The 19,131-nt window shown below is 40.4% G+C and overlaps 1 protein-coding gene across 6 annotated transcripts in view; it reads right to left on the bottom strand.

The window, feature by feature from the left end:
* The window catches only part of TENM2 (teneurin transmembrane protein 2), a 2,093,216-nt gene that overhangs the window by 122,004 nt on the left and 1,952,081 nt on the right, over positions 1-19,131 (bottom strand). For all 6 annotated transcript variants that reach the window (XM_048860042.2, XM_048860041.2, XM_048860043.2 and 3 more), the window contains one exon: positions 7,377-7,571. In XM_048860042.2, coding sequence (XP_048715999.2) covers positions 7,377-7,571 — 195 coding nt within the window. The remainder of the gene's footprint in view (positions 1-7,376; positions 7,572-19,131) is intronic.

The following is a 19,131-nucleotide window of genomic DNA, read 5'->3' as shown; positions in this document are numbered from 1 at the left end:
AATTTATTTGTTAATTTTTTATTAATTATTATTATTATAAAAAGACCCTCCAAACTAACTTTTAATGATCCTCAGAGCTCATCCAGACTCTGGGGAAAAGATTACAGTTTGGTGAATTTTATCTATTATATTTAAAAGAAATTTTAGAATGGACAAATCCCAAAGTTTATTTTTAAAAAAGAGATCGGAAAATGTGTGTGTTGTTTTAAATTTCTGCCTCGAAGTACAGATAGCCATAAAAAGTATTGTTGAATACTGATGTGGGGTAGCTTTTAGGAATGTATAACAATCCACTTAAAATTGAAGCAATAATAAAAGCAATGAAGAAAGAATGAAAAATACATCCCGCTTACAGATGAATTAGCCATCTTTCCACTTTCTTGAATTATGGTACAACGGCAGAGGAAAAGCAGTCGAGATTTATTACCTCAGAATACTCCTGCCATCACCCCCCCCACACACACACACACACTTATTTTATGGAATAACTTGCGCTAAACCTCTCTATCTATTGTTCTAGATAAATAAATTTTATAACTATTTAAAATCCATCATCTGGCTAAGCAACAGCATTCAGGAGCAGTGAGTTTAGTTTGGCTTCAAATCTTGTTCCAATTTTATACAATGCTTTTAGGGTTGATATCTAGGGCCAGATCCTCAGCTGGTGTAAATTAGCAGAAATTCATTCACTCCAGTGACGCTAAACTGATTTACTCCAGCTAAGGTTCTAGCCCCACATCTTCAGAAGGGGGTTATTTATTTAATAAGGATTTAGAAATGGAGTCTCCGTGGTGTTTAAACAAAGGATAGTGTGCTTTAGCAGTTAAGTATGTGAGACTTAGAACCCAGAGCCCCTTGGCAGCTTAGATCATTAGAACTCATTTAGTGTTGGGCTCTCTGTAGATTTGACAAAAAGGGTAGAGAATGCAATTTGTATCCCTAAGGGCAAAAAAAGAGGTCAAGGAGTTTTCGGAACAATATGTACTCTAAACCTCCAAAGAATCATGAATTACACTTATGAAGTTAAATGTCATTGAAAAATGACTCAACCATGAAGCTGACAAGAAAAACACTGTTAACTTAACCTAATTTGTCAATTTCACTTGTCTCTCCCCAAACCATATTGAATGAAACCTGACAAATATGCCGTTTCATTTTCATGTGCAAATTTGTTAATCGAGCAAGAGTGTTTATGCAGCAAAAATTGTGGATTGCAAATATCGATTCCGGTGCCACCGCCATTTCAGGTAAATTGTTTGAATGACATGACTATGATGAATATCAGAAATAAAAAGCTAACTGGAAGAAAAAAAATGCTGACCCACAGTTGCTAATTCCATTTCCCAGTTGGAAAATGGCATATGAATCAAACTGACCCATTCTTTTCAGACACACAAATCAATAGAAGAGATTTCATACTTTAATATAAAATCAGGTATGTTTACCTGTTCCGTTGTGCAGTTAATTCATTTAGAAAATTTAAATAAGACTGGGTGAATGCTTAAACTGTTGAGAAACCAATTCATATTCCATCCTTTATTCAATAGCTCCTGAATTAATGTGTAAAATATTTACAGAAGGGAAATAATTTTGAGGTAGCAATATCATTGCTATGGAATTTTTATTTTATTTGCCAAATGATATATGCAAAAGGTTATTTTAACCTTTCTTTTCATGTTATTGTCCCTTCCAAGTTTGCAGTTAATACAGCTTGCCTTCTGCAATCCACTTATCTTTTAAAAACCTTATCCTTTCAAGCATTGCTTATTAAATCATCTACATCCTAACATACAAATTCACTGCTCAGAAACTTTGTTAATACACAGTTAAAGTTGATTGGCATTCACACCCTTCCAAAATGTTCAGCGCAGGTATTACTTAAATACTCTGAAAACCAGGACAAAAAAGAGTTAAGGTTGCCCCTCAACCTTAAACTCAGCCCTTTCGAGCTGGCAAGAGACACTGTGGATATATTATCAGAGTGGTAGCCGTATTAGTCTGGATCTCTAAAAGCGACAAAGAGTCCTGTGGCACCTTACAGACTAACAGATGTATTGAATCATAGAATATAAGGGTTGGAAGGGACCCCAGAAGGTCATCTAGTCCAACCCCCTGCTCGAAGCAGGACCAATTCCCAGTTAAATCATCCCAGCCAGGGCTTTGTCAAGCCTGACCTTAAAAACCTCTAAGGAAGGAGATTCTACCACCTCCCTAGGTAACGCATTCCAGTGTTTCACCACCCTCCTAGTGAAAAAGTTTTTCCTAATATCCAATCTAAACCTCCCCCACTGCAACTTGAGACCATTACTCCTCGTTCTGTCATCTGCTACCATTGAGAACAGTCTAGAGCCATCCTCTTTGGAACCCCCTTTCAGGTAGTTGAAAGCAGCTATCAAATCCCCCCTCATTCTTCTCTTCTGCAGGCTAAACAATCCCAGCTCCCTCAGCCTCTCCTCATAACTCATGTGTTCCAGACCCCTAATCATTTTTGTTGCCCTTCGCTGGACTCTCTCCAATTTATCCACATCCTTCTTGAAGTGTGGGGCCCAAAACTGGACACAGTACTCCAGATGAGGCCTCACCAATGTCGAATAGAGGGGAACGATCACGTCCCTCGATCTGCTCGCTATGCCCCTACTTATACATCCCAAAATGCCATTGGCCTTCTTGGCAACAAGGGCACACTGCTGACTCATATCCAGCTTCTCGTCCACTGTCACCCCTAGGTCCTTTTCCGCAGAACTGCTGCCTAGCCATTCGGTCCCTAGTCTGTAGCTGTGCATTGGGTTCTTCCGTCCTAAGTGCAGGACCCTGCACTTATCCTTATTGAACCTCATCAGATTTCTTTTGGCCCAATCCTCCAATTTGTCTAGGTCCTTCTGTATCCTATCCCTCCCCTCCAGCGTATCTACCACTCCTCCCAGTTTAGTATCATCCGCAAATTTGGAGCATAAACTTTCGTGGGTGAATACCCATGCATCCGACGAAGTGGGTATTCACCCACGAAAGCTTATGCTCCAATACATCTGTTAGTCTATAAGGTGCCACAGGACTCTTTGTGGATATATTATAAAGTATGTTTCAGCCAGGGCTGCCTTATCATAAACAGATAGGAGGAATGACTAAGTAAGAGTGCTACTTTACGTGCTGTGCCCCAGAGAATTGTATTCTCTCATTGCTCTACAGGGGGCACGACAACTGCCTTCATTGTGTTAGGGACAACTGTACAGATCGGTGCAGGAATTATTTGCAGTAGGTCGCCACAGCTCATGCTACGATATGAGGAAAGGTGTCTCTCCACCAAACGGATCACAAATACCTCGTTTCTGTGCTGTGTTAGGTTGCTTGTAGAAGCAGAGAAGCACAATAGTCTATTCTTGCTCTGAGGATTTGTAACAATAAGGTAGCATATATGAGAGCGCTCTACAGGGCAGAGGAGATGTTCCATGGGGAATTCTTAGACCAAAGGGTCAAAGGATGGTAGCATCTGGGGCAATCTTTATACTCAGATACCAGCTCTGCCTCCTTCTGCCCCTTATACAGATATTGTAAGCATCAAAAAATGTTGATGTCACATGATTTTTAGGGGGGCTATATCTGTGGCAGCTCTTGCTTAAAGGGCCTCAAATTTGGATCACTAACCCTACTCTGAATCCCCATGAGGCAATCTGAGTAAGTATGGAAAACTGGCTGCTGAAATCCACAAAGTACTCTAAATAGTAAGTTAGCCTCACCTTAACTATATTGATGCCACAACCCTTCTATAATTTCTTATGACTTTTGGGATTACAATTTATAATTAGCCTAGAATTTAATTAATGGCAAATGTTTATGGAATCCCTAAAAGACTCCAATACGTATTTGGGCGAAACGGCACCTAGAATGCTGTGTTCTGCTCTGGAAACCTCAGAATCAGAAAGATGCAGAGAAATTGGAGGGAATCTGAAGAAAAGCAACAAAAATGATTAAGTGTCAGGAGGAACTATTTCATGAGGACAGCTACAAATTAATAAATATGTATAACCTGGCTAAATGATAAAAAAGAAGATAGGATTGGTCATAGCTGTCTATAAGCTTATAAAAACCAAGGTAGGAGGGGAATTGTTTAGTGTGGCACAAAATGGAATTAATAGGGTGAAATGAAAGACAGGTAAGTTTAGGCTAACTATCAGGAAAGCCCTCCTAATACTGACATCTTTTAGATTATTCTTTTGAATCTACCACATTTTACCAAGGGATGAGGTGGAATCCCATAACTAATTTTAAACTAGACTGAACAAAAGGTAATGTTTGTATTTAATGGAACGTTCCTGCACCCTGGAATGGGATGGATGCACAGAGATGTGCTTTAATCAGTCTTTTCTACCACTGCTGATTTCTATGCAATTCCATGAGAATGTCAGATATATTTGGGCATTTTATTGTACAATGTTGTAAGAACCCCCTCTAATCACCTACTGCCAGCTGAACTGTAAATTTCCCTTTCTGGGAGTTCCGAATCCCCAACCACTTTTGGCATGATCCAAAGCCCACTGAAATCAATGGAAAGATCTCCACTGACTTTTGGATTAAATCCTTAATCCATATGGTGCTGTAAACAATTCCTGGGAGAAGGTGACAGGAAAACACTCTATAGCAGCTGGTTTAATTAACTCAGTGTTGATAGTCTAGTAGTGACGCTAAGGATTATGGGCATCTATCTGGTTCCAGTGAAGTAAATGACAAAAATCCCATTCACTTATGAGGATGGAGGATCTGATCTTTCCAGAACAGATCTGAAACACAGTGGTACTGGGTGGGGAAACCCTGTATTTTCTCCAACCATGTTCTTTGATGGGAGAAGAGTTATTTACTATCCTATGAGATGAACTGGTGCTCTCAAATCTAGTTCCTAGCAGACAGACACCTCCTACACCACAGTTAGACTGCTCAGTAGAGAGCCAAGGATTGAATTGGTATGGTCACAGACCTACCATCTCAACCCAAACTGAAACACTGGCCGATCCAGATGAACTAACTTGACTTGAACTAACGCGGCCCTGTTGTGAGGATAAGCAGAGGACTTCAGAGATGTCTATCTAGGAACCCTCTGGAGCAGGAATGGGCAAACTATGGCCGGGGGGGCTGCATCCGGCCCTTCAGACATTTTAATCCAGCCCTCGAGCTCCCTTGGGGAGCCAGGTCTGGGGCTTGTGCTGCTCTGGTGCTCCAGCCAGGGAGTGGGGTCAGGAGCTTGCACTGCTTGGCTCCCAGAAGCAGCAGCATGTCCCGTCTCTGGCTCCTCGCATAGGGACAGCCAGGGGGATATGCATGCTGCCCGCCCCAAGCACCACCCTTGCAGCTCCCATTGGCCATGAACCGGGGGTGGTGCCTGCAGATGGTGTATGCAGAGCTGCCTGGTCGTGCCTCTGCATAGGAGCCTGTCAAGGTTCCTTCCCCACTCTGAACTCTAGGGTACACATGTGGGGACCTGCATAAAAGACCCCCTAAGCTTATTCTTACCAGCTTAGGTTAAAAACTTCTTCAAGCTACAAACTTTGCGTTGTCCTTGAACAGTATGCTGCCACCACCAAGTGTTTTAAACAAAGAACAGGGAAAGAGACCACTTGGAGACATCTTCCCCAAAATACCCCCCCCGAAGCCCTACACCCCATTTCCTGGGGAAGACTTGATAATAATCCTCACCAATTGGTATAGGTGAACACAGACCCAACCCTTGGATCTTAAGAACAATTAAAAAGCAATCAGGTTCTTAAAAGAATTTTAATTAAAGAAAAGGTAAAAGAATCACCTCTGTAAAATCAGGATGGTAAATACCTTACAGGATAATCAGATTCAAAACATAGAGAATCCCTCTAGGCAAAACCTTAAATTACAAAAAGACACAAAAACAGAAATATACATTCCCTCCAGCACAGCTTATTTTACAAGCCATTAAACAAAAGAAAATCTAACGCATTTTCTAGCTAGATTACTTACTAACTTAACAGGAGTTGCAAGGCTGCATTCCTGATCTGTTCCCGGCAAAAGCATCACACAGACAGAACAAACCCTTTGTTCCCCCCACTCCAGATTTGAAAGAATCTTGTCCCCACATTGGCCATTTTGGGTCAGGTGCCAGCGGGATTACCGTAGCTTCTTAACCCTTTAGAGGTGAAAGAATTTTGCCTCTGGCCAGGAGGGATTTTATAGCACTGTATACAGAAAGGTGGTTACCCTTCCCTTTATATTTATGACAGAGCCAGAGGGGTTACATGCCGTGGCTTCTGGGAGCTGCTTGAGGTAAGCACCGCCTGAAGTCTGCACCCCTGACCTTCCACCCCGTGCCCCAACCCCTTGTCCCAGCCCTGATCCCCCTCCCGCCCTCTGAATCCCTCAGTCCCAACCCAGAGCATCCTTCTGCATCCCCAACACCTCATTCCCAGCCCTGCCCCAAAGCCCATACCCCTACCCAGAGCCCTCACCCCCTTCCGCACCTCAACCCCTAATTTCGTGAGCATTCATGGCCTACCATACAATTTCCATAGCCAGATGTGGCCCTTGGCCCAAAAAGTTTGCCCACCCTTGCTCTGGAACATTAAATTCCCTTTTTAAGACAACAATATTAAAAAGAGACAACGCTCCAATTTATCTAGGTTGCAACAGAAGAGATGAGGAACAAACACCACTGGGCTTGATCTATGACCATATTTGGTGACGCCATTTTGTTAAACCCTCTCATTTTTGTCTACACAAAAACTGCGGCTACTTAAATTTTCAATACAAGGAGCTTTTTAGCATTCATTAAATTGGTGTCTTTTCTATGTACCATCTACTTTTCTATACTTCTTTGAGACTGTCTGTAACAAGAGTGATTTACCCTATATGATGCCTCAAGTGACATGGTTACCTGCAGTCTCCTAAATCCATCTCCTCTTTTTCTGCATTAACTATGACTGAAACATTTGCCTTTTGTCGGTTTTCAATTATGTCATTTTCTCTACCACTTTTCTCATTTGCTTGTTTCACCATTTTACATTTTTAAAATGTTCAATAAATATAATCCATTAAAAAAAAGAAAGAAAAGAATCATCTTGACTCTTCAATGAAAGAATCACTCAGATTTACCTGTGGCAGACAATTCTACCACTGCAGAATAATAAGGACCTTAACTACATGACAGATCAAAAAATATAATTTAAAGTTTCACAGGCCTGTAAAACTGGAAGTACCAAAATTTTGAAATCCCCTCCCTCCTCAGTACTCTCTGTTATAGTAGTTTTACACTACAGTATAATCATAGCATTTTCTCCTCTTTCCTGCCCTCCCTCCCGTTTAGCTCCACACACCACAAGACAAGCTCAAAGCACAGACAGAGTTTGTACTGTAGCATTTACCTTCCTCACAGTTTTCTCCTTTGTAGCCAACAGAGCAGACACAGTTTCCTTCAACACAAGAACCATGACCTCCACAAGAGGGATCAATACACTGGCTGATGGGTACATCACATTCTGGCCCTTTCCAACCACTGTAGCACAAACAGGTTCCTTTGGAATATTGTCCATTGCCACTGCACAGAACTGGGCAGGCAGCTGGAAAATGGAATGAGATAAAGAGAGCACATTGAGTCATATATGAAAGCCCATAAAAGTGTTCTAAAAATAAACTGCTAAGCTACTGATTGATAAATTTAAAGGTGTTAATTTAATGGAAAATGCTAAGTCAGACTTTAATAATTCAGTTTCTGATTACTCAAAGTATGGGTATGATTAATTATCTGAGGCTAATAAATACAAGCACACACATATGCTGTCGATACTCAATATATAGCTGCTATTCATTAGACTGTGGACTTAATATTCAGAATATATGGAGAAGTCTGGAATGATTATCAGGAACAAGTCAAAATGAATGGATTTGATTCTGATGTCACACTTGGTTTACACCTGAGTAATTCCTGATTTACAGAGAGTAAAGCTCTAATGATGAATTCAAAGTAAGTCTCATTGCGTGATGCTATACAACACTAGCTTGGCCAATTTTTTTCTTACATGGTGTTTTTGAATGATCTGTACCCAAAACTTCATCATTTTTATTCCATAACTTTGGGCATCTTGGGCAAAGCAATAATTCAGGCCTACATCTGCATCACCTTCATCCTGCCACTAGGAGAAAGGCTAGGACTGAGAAAGAATGAACAGTGCAAATGGCAATTATATGAACTGCAGTGCCTGCCTAAGACTGAGAGGATGATTACCAGCCACAAAAATGGAGAAAACAAGAATGACAGACAGAGAGAGTCTTAAGAAGGGGCGAGGATGCATTACTTTGCCTGATATTGTTTGGTGGCAGTAGATCTGTTGAAAACTAGGACAATGTTCCCTCCTTTTCCCACTCCCCACCATGACTGGACAGCAACGCTAAGTTCTACAAAGTTAAAAACACTGGTGTGCAAGAGCTGCATTCCATTTTTAAAAAGGCCTTTATTTTTATTATATGATTACTATTATTTTCCCCTTAACTTGAACTACCAGGAATCACTGAAATATCAGATGTAGAATGAAGAAATGAGTTCACAGTGGTACTTCAGCTATTTCTGCATACTACAATTGGGACCTAATACTGCAGTCCTACTTCCTTGAGTTGTCCCATTGATCCCATTAAGAAGACTGGTCCTATTTTGCAATAATCTATACCTTTTTAAAAATGAAAGGATTGATTAGAAGGAATATATTCAGACCAATGTTAATGTGACTCATTTTGTCCCTAGTAGTTAGTCAATATTCAAGGCCATGCAGGTTTTTCCCCTTAGAAGTGAAACTGATGATAGAGCCAGGTATCTGTGATGCAGTCAGATTTATTTACACAAAATGTACATAGTCCTGTTTCTCTGAACACAGCAGGAATCAAAAGGCAGGAGGCAGTTTCTTTACTCACTGTTCCAAGCCCCTTTCTAACCAGCTGTCTGCCTAAAAGCTGACCCACCCCCCGAGATGCTTCAAAAGAATTTCAGTAATTGTACTTTAGCAGAATTTCCAGTCTATTATCTTTTAAATTCATTTAAAAATGACAGATGTTCACATGCAAATTGCCACAGAAGGATATAGAGTAAGGGCCATGTGCTCAGAGACAGCCTCTGATTTTGCAATCCCCAAAATAGGCATGCAAGTATGTGTACTTACATCACTGTGTGTAGACATGTTCTGTACATGCACACAGATATTTGACTGTCTAACTGAGAAGCTGGGTGATCAAACAATGAACTGCATGCACAAATGTGAATGCATGAGGCCAGTTGAAAATTTGGTTAAGTGTCTTTGAATAAAACTTAAGTATCTAATTTTTGCTGGGTTCCAGCAACTAAATATTTACACAATCCAAACTTAACTCAGGTGAACCAACCACATTCGAGTCTACAAAACAGAAGTTTTGTGTGCCTGGGCTTGCAGACATGACTTTATCCCATCATCCTCCCATCCCTGAAGTGTGGGGAGGAGTTGATTTGTGGTAGGCTAGGTTTGCCACAACTTTTGCAGTTTGTCTCCTCAGCCAAAATAGCCTTAAAATGTGTTGCTAGGTTTTTTTTGGGAGGGGAGGGGGGAGAAGGAGTGGATTAAAAATATTGAAAGAAAGAAAGAAAGAAAGAAAGAAAGATCTCTATAGCCAAACTCCATTTCCTCTTGGTTTTTAACGTGAAAATTATCTTCCCAGTGTAACTTCACAATGTAAAACTCATTCAACAGGAGCCCAGATTAAAGGTTTTTTAACTCTCTCATAGCACCTCTAACAGCTAATATAAATGTAGAGTATATGCTCTTCTGTAACACAGAATATAGCAACAGTAGAATTTTTATTCAGATTCTTAATATTGTTTCATTAACACTCAGTGCTTAACATAATTTCTCTCAAAAAAATCTGCATTCCCAGTGGTAGTGCAATACTTGTATGCTGTTTAGACAAAGCTGCACAATTTCCTAGTTATGTGTTTATATGATATATAAAGGTTTCAGAGTAAGACATTATATCTTCTGCAGTTTCCACAGTATGCATCTGATGAAGTGAGCTGTAGCTCACGAAAGCTTATGCTCAAATAAATTGGTTAGTCTCTAAGGTGCCACAAGTCCTCCTTTTCTTTTTATGATATATAAAGTACAGAACTGCCAAATTAGAAATGAAGTTCTTTATTATTCCACTGGGAACTGTAGTAGAGACAGATATAGTATGAACTTCTTACCAATGATCTCAAAGCTGACCTTCTGGGAATACTTTCTCCAGGGAATAATTAATTCAGCCTCTGTAATAACTCAAACCAGGACTGCCTCTTAACAAAGATTAAGCTGCTGCTACTGATATAGCGTGCATATCGTGTGAGAGGGAGATGGATTATTGTTCACAAGACCAACCATTTCACTCTCAGCATCAAACTCAACTGGAAATAAGGTCCCACTGCTGCAAAGATTTATGTGAAATAGGTCACCTACAACAACCTATTTCATAGATCTGCAAAATAACATTACAGTAAGGTTCTACTACCTGTATCTTTCTTGATTTTTTCCTTAGCAACCCAAGTGAAACATTTCAACAACACATGCTAGTTTATCTCTATAAGAATCCTAGTGGGCAAATTCTGCCCTAATGTAAGCAGGTGAAACTTCTGTCTAGCTAATGGAGTTATCCTTTGCTAATGCTAGGGCTGAATTTAGTCCTACAGTCATATATCAAAGCCTTCCATAATTTAGACTTAGACCAGACCTGGATGACTAAGGTTAGCTTCCTAAATCTTATTTACGTTCCTGAATGTAAGTAGTCTCATTTTCACTCACTAATGCCACTGAAATCACTATAAGCTGCAAGTCTCAGCCCACTTTTATTTAGGAGCCTGATTTTAGGCACTCTGTTTGAAAACATCAGAAAGGTGGTACAAAGGTGGTTTTGCTTTGTCTAGTGCTTGCTAAAAATCAGAGATCAAAAGGGGTCAGAGAAATCAATGTTTCAGGTGTGGGGACTTCAGGAGCTGCTGGTTTTGTTTGACAAAACAGGCTCTCCTGAATTCTATTCAGACTCATTTTAATCAACCAGGTGCACATTTTGACATGTAACTGGACCAAGAGTTTATCGTAGGTACCTGTATAGATGTGAAAATGCAAAGATATAAGGCCAGATCCCAGGTTACACTAGGTTATCTTTGTGCTGCTCCCCTGGAACAAAGCTGCCTTAAATCTGACATAACTGTTCACTAGAGAATCCTCCACAGTATCGGGGGATCCTTAGATTGAGTGGCCCCAAGACCCCTTTTCTCCAGCTATTTCATCCATCTCGTGAAGGGTACATGGCCAGGAAACAAGGGGAATGGCTGAGCTGTCCTTATGCCCTGGAAATTGCTAGCTGTTGTAAGGGCTCCTTAGGGCTGTTGGCAAATGGCACAATTTCAAGGAGACTTCAGGCTGCTCGTACTTATGCTTAGGAGTTTGCTGGCACAGATCAAACCAGGATCAGGGAAAAGCCAAAGTGACTTTAAGCAACTTTTATACACCACATCCTAAACTGCAGTGAACACTCAGCTCAAGATTTGGGCCACAACAGTTAAAAACTACTTCCCCCTTTACTTACCTGCTAAGATATTAGTTCAAGATTCAGTGTTTTCCTGTTTCACTAACACCTAAGGAAGCTTAAGGAATGCTCCCTGTCTCTTTTAGTTTTAGGAATGTCATCAGCTGTTGCAGGAGATATACAGAAACCTAAACTTTGGTCTGCTAGTCAGAATGCTTTGATGTCATTGTTAACCAAAAATGATGCCAGGTTGTGGGACTCTGACAGGGCTGTGGTGAAACAGGTATGCACAGAGACTCAAAATACATGGTCATTCACAACAGCCATGATCTACAAGACTTTAGTTCTGTGGCCCAAACTTGAGGCTTACCAAGTTCCCTATTCTAGTTCTGTCAAACTGCACATTAGTAAGCAAGAAAGGGATTCACAGAAAAATTTCCAGAAGGACAAAAAACTCATCAGGTGTGTCAAATCTCTGACATTCAGAAACCATGTGGGGAAAGCAGCACACGCTGACTTAAGCACTAAAGTATGGATGCTTTAATTAATCCGGGGTGAATTTAATTGCTTTAGTTAAGTGGAAATTGGGTTAAAAATGATGCAGAGCATGCTGGGGTGTGTTAAAAACATGACATATGAGTTGGATGAATCGATAAATTAAAAGCGCACAGATGTTTTAATTAAACCCAGGGAAGCTAACGAAGATCGCTAGAGACTTTTAAGCCTATGATTAATTCAATTCATTTAAAATACCTGTAGAGATATGGGGATGCCTCCATTTTGAGAGTTATAAAAGTTCTCAATCGATAAGTACTTAAGCTGCTCTACAAAAAAATTCTAGGGTTTTTTAAGAAGTGACTGAGCAGCATTAATTACATAATGAATATTTACATCCTTCTGAATGCTCACGAAACATTTGCTTTGGCCAAAATTTATCAAACAGGTCACCGTTTTTCTCATTATTATTGTCGGTGTAATCTTAGGTGTCAGAGTGAAAGCTTTTTCTATCCCTTCCTGCACTGTCCTACAAATTATCTGCCTCCATTAGATGGCTGCTTTGCTTACAGATATTATAATGTAAACAACAGTCTCACAAAGATGAGTGTATCTCTATATGTGTGTTTACCAGGTGGAATATTGCACCCTGTATCCTGAGACTAATCATTATGGAGCCATAACAAATCTTATATTGTAAGCTCTTTGGGAGCAGAGATTATCTTTTTTGGTCTGTGTTTGTACAGTACCTAGCACAATGGGGTCCAGGTAAATGACTAGGGCTTCTAGGTTCTACAGTAATACAATTAATAAATCACTAATAAACCAGCCCCTAGCAACGGACAAATACAAAAAGCATTCAAATATGACAAATATTTTGTGAGACAAATGTGGACCAAATATCCTTTGTCCAATACCTGACTCTATATTTAATGGTAGATTGAGGAGGTGGGAGCCTGCTTGCCACCTCCACTAAGATGAAGTGAGGAGAAGTAATGCAGCTAGCCACCCCGTGGGTCTAGTTGGACCCTTAAAGATGCTGGGTGAGGGAGACGCCACTGTTTTCTCTGAAGAAGTGTTTAGGGATGAGCAATGGTGCTGACCTGCTAGGGAAGGGTTTCAGGCATGGGAAAACTGGAACTGGAAGTTCTTTGGGGACTGGGAAAGGGAAGGGAACATCTTAGCTGATATTTGAAATCAGGTGATTCAGGGTCCAAATAGTACACTAATACAAGCACTTCTGCTTTCAACTATCATCATTTGTGATCTGTGGTGAGCACTAACATTGGTCCTCGGCTTTGAGAATCCTAGGAATAGCGATTGCGTGGCTGATAAAACCCAGGAATGTACACAGCAAGAAATAGTGTTTTCTATCCTCCACTGAGGAGCATTTGAGGGAAATAGAAGTCGAAACAGACAATCGTCACAGGCAAGCACCTGGGAACCTAAGTTAGAGCTCTGTTAACTTCATCACTGAAAAGGGGGAGGAGGAAGGGATATCTAAAATATCTAAACTTGGACACTTCCACTGCTCTTCCAGTACAAACAGCCAATGACGGTAAAAAACAGATGGGCTTTCAAGCTTCTAGGAAAGAAGAGAGAGAAGAACAGTTAAATAGCTGAACTCTCTTGCCCAATGTACAATGCCTTAAGTCCTCCTTACAGGTCTACAATAGACATGCACTGACTCACCATGCAAACCTCAACACACACCTGGAAAAGGATAGGGGAGAAAAGAGGCGCCTCTTTAAATATTTTAGATAACATTTTGGCTAACTTTCAAGGGAAGGATGTGTAACCCTTAGCTGCTCCTGTGGCAATGCTCTCGTTAGGGCTGCCTGGCTAAAGCCAGCCGAACTGAGGCAGCAGCCTGGCCAGAGCTAAGATGGACTGCGGCAGCAGACTGCATAGGGTTGAGGTGGGTTTCTCAGTATAACTTCTAGGTGTTTAATACCAAAATATTCTCAAATTGCTTTGGGTCTCATTTTAATTCACATTATATAAGTTATCATTGTTATCAAAAATGGTTTAACTGAAAGATGCTTAAGTTACCGAGTTCTATACATATAAACCTGCTACAGGTATTGAAATTTGTTGCTAAATTTGAGCAGCGAAATAATTTCGATCGAGCAAGTAAAGCAGTTTGGCAGCTAACTGAGTTTAATCCAACTAGAAGCATTGGTGTTTAATGCAGATGGGTCCAGGCCAAAGATTCAAGTCTAGATTCAAATTCAGATTTTAACATCTCACAAGAACAGGGACATTCAGAGCTGGGGGTTTTGCTTCAGGACCACTCCTATTACTTAGATATGACAAACATATAGGGAGTTGGCACAACAACTTAATTTCATTGCTTAATTTGCAACAATGAATGCAGCTCCACTTTTTGCTTAAATGACTTTTAGCATCACCACAAAGTTTTCAAGATGATGCCACCTACAAGCCCAAAGAGAAAGAGTTAAAACTAAATGGAACTTTAAAATATCGGTGCAAGGCTATGGAGACAACGTAACTTGAAAAGAAAACAAAATGCAGATTGTAACACCAGTAGGTAAGCTAAGACAATTAAACACAAAAATAAACTACATTTAAGCAATGTTAAGTACACAAGAGGAAAAACTTTATGTCACAGTGAGTAAAACAGCAGCCTTGCAAAGCATGATTATTGCAGAACAGTGATTCTCAGACTTTAGCTGAAGATACATAGCACTGGGAAAATATTTTTAACTCATCATAAAGGGGCTGATATGGTCTGGAAAATCCCAGGTATCTCCAAACATGGGATGCCAACTTCTCATGCACTGGAGACCTTACTAAAGCTAAAGCTCTTAGCCACAGGGGATCCATTGACATGAACATTAATTTTAGCTTCCGCATGTATACATACATGCATTTAGGTGAGGGAGCAAGACCTGAGACAAAGCACACTGAAGTCACTGGAAAGACTCCTATTGACTTAATGGGCTTTGGATCAGACCCGGAAAGAACAAGTGAGTGTGGACCTTGCTCACCTTTTAATAAATCTGAAAATCTTATTACAATGCTGTCCACGGAAAAGCTGTTAAGGAGGACATTTTACCAGTGTTTCCAGAAGCTTTCAAGCATCGGTAACAGCAGCACAAACTTTCTGACACTCGCCAGCCAATGTACCTCAGTCCCACTTTGAAGGAACCATAGATTCATAGATACTAAGGTCAGAAGGGACCATTATGATCATCTAGTCCGACCTCCTGCAAAACGCAGGCCACAGAATCTCACCCACCCACTCCTGCGAAAAACCTCTCACCTATGTCTGAGCTACTGAAGTCCTCAAATCGTGGTTTAAAGACTTCAAGGAGCAGAGAATCCTTCGGCAAGTGACCCTTGCCCCATGCTACAGAGGAAGGCGAAAAACCTCCAGGGCCTCTGCCAATCTGCCCTGGAGGAAAATTCCTTCCCGACCCCAAATATGGCGATCAGCTAAAACCTGAGTATATGGGCAAGATTCACCAGCCAGATACCCAGGAAAGAATTTTCTGTAGTAACTCAGATCCCACCGCATCTAACATCTCATCACAGGCCATTGGGCCTATTTACCATGAATATTTAAAGATCAATTAATTACCAAAATCATGAAGCAAGATAATTCTGTTGCAATGTCTTTGGCCTCAGTCTCTAACCCCGAAAGTAAGATGCCTAACTACTGAGGAAATGCAAAAGAAGATGTGCTCCTTGGGATGAGAACACTGTGGAATCAGAAAATCATTATGTCATACAATTTCATTACTTTTCACCTACCAGTGTGGTGGCCAACTGTGGCATCTGGCAATACGGACAACATGAGACACACTGCACTATAGGATATAATATTAGTGTATAATTCTATGTATAATCTGATGCCAATTTATATCTTTGTTATAATTCCCCCAGTCAGTCCTTTCCATCCTCTCATCCTACTACCTCCTCCACTCTCAGCTTTGAGTCAGTAGATACTGGTATGCTGCCCTCAAAGATCCAAACTTCTTGCCTGCGAAGTGCCCTCTTTCTCAGCTTCTGAGTCGTTCTTTATTCCTCTTATTCCAGCAGTCCTTGCTATTCGCTCTCCTAAACAACACACTTGCCCCCATTACACATACTGTTGTCCTCTCTGTGTTAGACTGTCAGCTCTTTGGGAAAGGGAACATGCCCACCTCCAGTCTTGCAAATCACCATGCACATGCACATACAAGGAATGTATGACAGCATGGTGTGATATAAAGATTTTATTGGCATGAGTTTGGAATGGCCACTTTACTCATGGATGATAAAGCCCTGAGAAAATTATTAAAGGTCATCCAAAAGGAATGCTAATAAAATCATATACCACACCATCATGTATTGTGTATATACCACATGGGTTACAGAAAAACTATTTTAGAAAAGCTTTAAAAAAAGGCTATTTCCTCTGCCTGTAAAGCCAATTTCTTTAGTTATCCTGAGTCCAACTCAGCGTTCAAGGAAGGTCATAGAAACCTCTAAAAATGATGACCTAAAATGGTTTTTGTATACCAAAATTGTAGTCACTTTAAAGACTGTTATCTCAGATGTTCACAAGGCCGGAAGCTGGAAGCTGGTAATCATCTCTTTCCAAAAACACCACTTATAGCAATGCAGGGATGGGAGGCTTCTTAAAGGTCTTTTTTGCATGGGCTACAGCATCATCTGTGCACCTGTGTCACAACCATACTTTCCCCGTATGTGACAAGCCTTACATACATTAATAAATGTCCACAATGGCCCTGTCAGGTATTGCAGAGGTAGCTATATGTTCTCGAAGGACAGTAAACTGAAGTGCAGAGTGTTGAATGACTTCCCTTGAGTCACACAGGGAATCAATAGTAGAGCTAGAGATAGAACTCAGAAGTCCTGACTTTCCAGTCCCATGTTTTAACCTTTAATATTCAGTAAAATCCATGTGTGGTGGGGTGAGATTTTAGGACTAAAAGTCAGAACTCCTGGGTTCTATTCCTTGCTCTACTATTGACTGGCTGTGTGCCTTAGCCTGGTTTTGGAGTGAGCACCGCAAAGAATGAGTTTAGTTCTTGGCATCGGTTTAGATTGGCAATCATGATGCTGGATTTTATGGTGGAGACACCTGTCCACTAGGAACTGGATTAAGGCCACAAACTCATTTCACAAACCCCATGGAACAGCTGACAGATGCCAATGACCATCCATAACTATCAAGCTGGGCTGGAAGTCAATTTATTTGTTCTGCAGTTAAATCTGACATGTTTAATGGAGCAAAATACATTTTAATGATGCAAATGATGTAATTTTTTAAGGGCAGGCAGCACTCATGTGAAACTGGGAAGAAACGCACGGTAAAAGTGAAAACTCACACTAAAAACACCATGCTAGCTTTGAACCTGGAGATCTTTGCATGACAACCAATGATATTGCTCACCTGCCAGGAATGCAGAAAATCAGCTGAAAAAATATGTGATTAGCATGATGAAGATTTGGAAATTTATAATGCACTCATCACTAATTGCTGATTCACATAGGCTAAAACTTCAGAACAGGCACATAACAAAAGGTAACCAGTCTTATCTTGGTAAGAGTTTGAAGGCTGCATAAGTTCACAGTGAGACCAAAAAGCAAGGAATGAAAGACACTTTGCAGCTTCTATTGCAGTGGATACAGAAAGAAATACCCAAAGACAGACATAAGAAGAGATGGTAGGAAGGAAGCTGAATACACTGAATGTGGGGTATGTATCAGCTGCAAATCATGAATACAGCATTTTAAAAAGAAATAGTACCTATTTGATCCTTAAATATATTCCACATGCTGAAACACTTCTTGAGCTGTGAGCTCATGGAACATATTTGGCAGTAAGGTTTTTTTTTGGCTACCCTTTCTCCTTTCCTCCCTCTCCCCTCTTGTCACTTCTGTCTCCTTCCACCATCCTTTCTGTTCTAGCTCTGGTGATCCCACAAACTGCATTTCACTGTTGGGCATCCTTGTTTTCCTCTTGGACTTCTGTTTTGTTGATGTGCCAAACTGAAGTGATTCAGTTGAATAATACACCACAAGCAGTGAATGGGGTAGCATTAAACATGGACTGAACATTTCTCCCTCATTGACTGAGAACAGAGTAAAGGACCATCAGCCAGGCAGGCAAGAGGCCAAGGCTATTCTGTCACACACTATTCACTGAATGTGCTAGGGTCTTTGGTGCACCTGTTCTATATTCACCTCCTATAATTTCAGACCAAATTAAGAAGACAAGATCATTTCCATTAATCCTATACAAAGGAAATGTTACGAAGGGCTACTCATTAGCACAGGCAGAAGATCACTCACTCACCATAGATAAAAGAGATGGCCCCCATCTGGTGTATAGTGCAGAAATGAACTGAGTGATCAATAAATCAGCAAGATGCCCTTTCACCTTCAAGTACTTCACACTGCAATCCCTCCCATACCCATTTTCAATGGGAGCATTCAGGGTGTTAGATTAGGAAGGCAAGGCCAGCCAACCTAATTGTTGGCATGGGACTTGATATTTACACAAAGGAAAATCCCTGCTCTGCCTACAAGTCTCTGAATAACCCCAGGTTCAGAGAGTGCCAAAAGAGTTTCACCAGCCTCTGATTAAAACAGTTTATGTTTTGTAATATTACCATTGTTTTTCTTCAATGACAACCACGAGAAGGAGGAGCTATCATTTTCAGTAGTTATTAGCTACTTATTTACCCAATAATTTAGTATCTAACCTGTTAAGTGTTTATACAGCAGGTCAAAAGCACACATGCAATATAGAAGGAGTGATAATGATAAGCGCTTCCATCTTATTAAAGGCAACCATTAGAAATACCAAATGCTTTCAAAATAAAGAAATATGCCACAATTTTGTATGTGCTTAATAATTATTTTAAACATAAAAAAGGAAGAGCTCAAAATGAAAAAAATAATTTAGAAAAAACTACCCTTGTATTTATACCTATTAAAATGGCACCATCTTTTGCCAGCGAGCCAAAAACAAACAAAATGAAAATAAAATAATGAAAAAGCCAAACAAGAAGAATAGGAAAAAGCTGAGAATAAATAACTGAGATCTATTACAGTCAGACAGGAGAAGCA

This window comes from Caretta caretta, chromosome 8, assembly GCF_965140235.1.
Source record: "Caretta caretta isolate rCarCar2 chromosome 8, rCarCar1.hap1, whole genome shotgun sequence".
Classification (NCBI taxonomy): domain Eukaryota; kingdom Metazoa; phylum Chordata; order Testudines; family Cheloniidae; genus Caretta; species Caretta caretta.
Note: the sequence above shows the minus strand (reverse complement) of the source record. Positions and strands in the feature narration are given on the sequence as shown.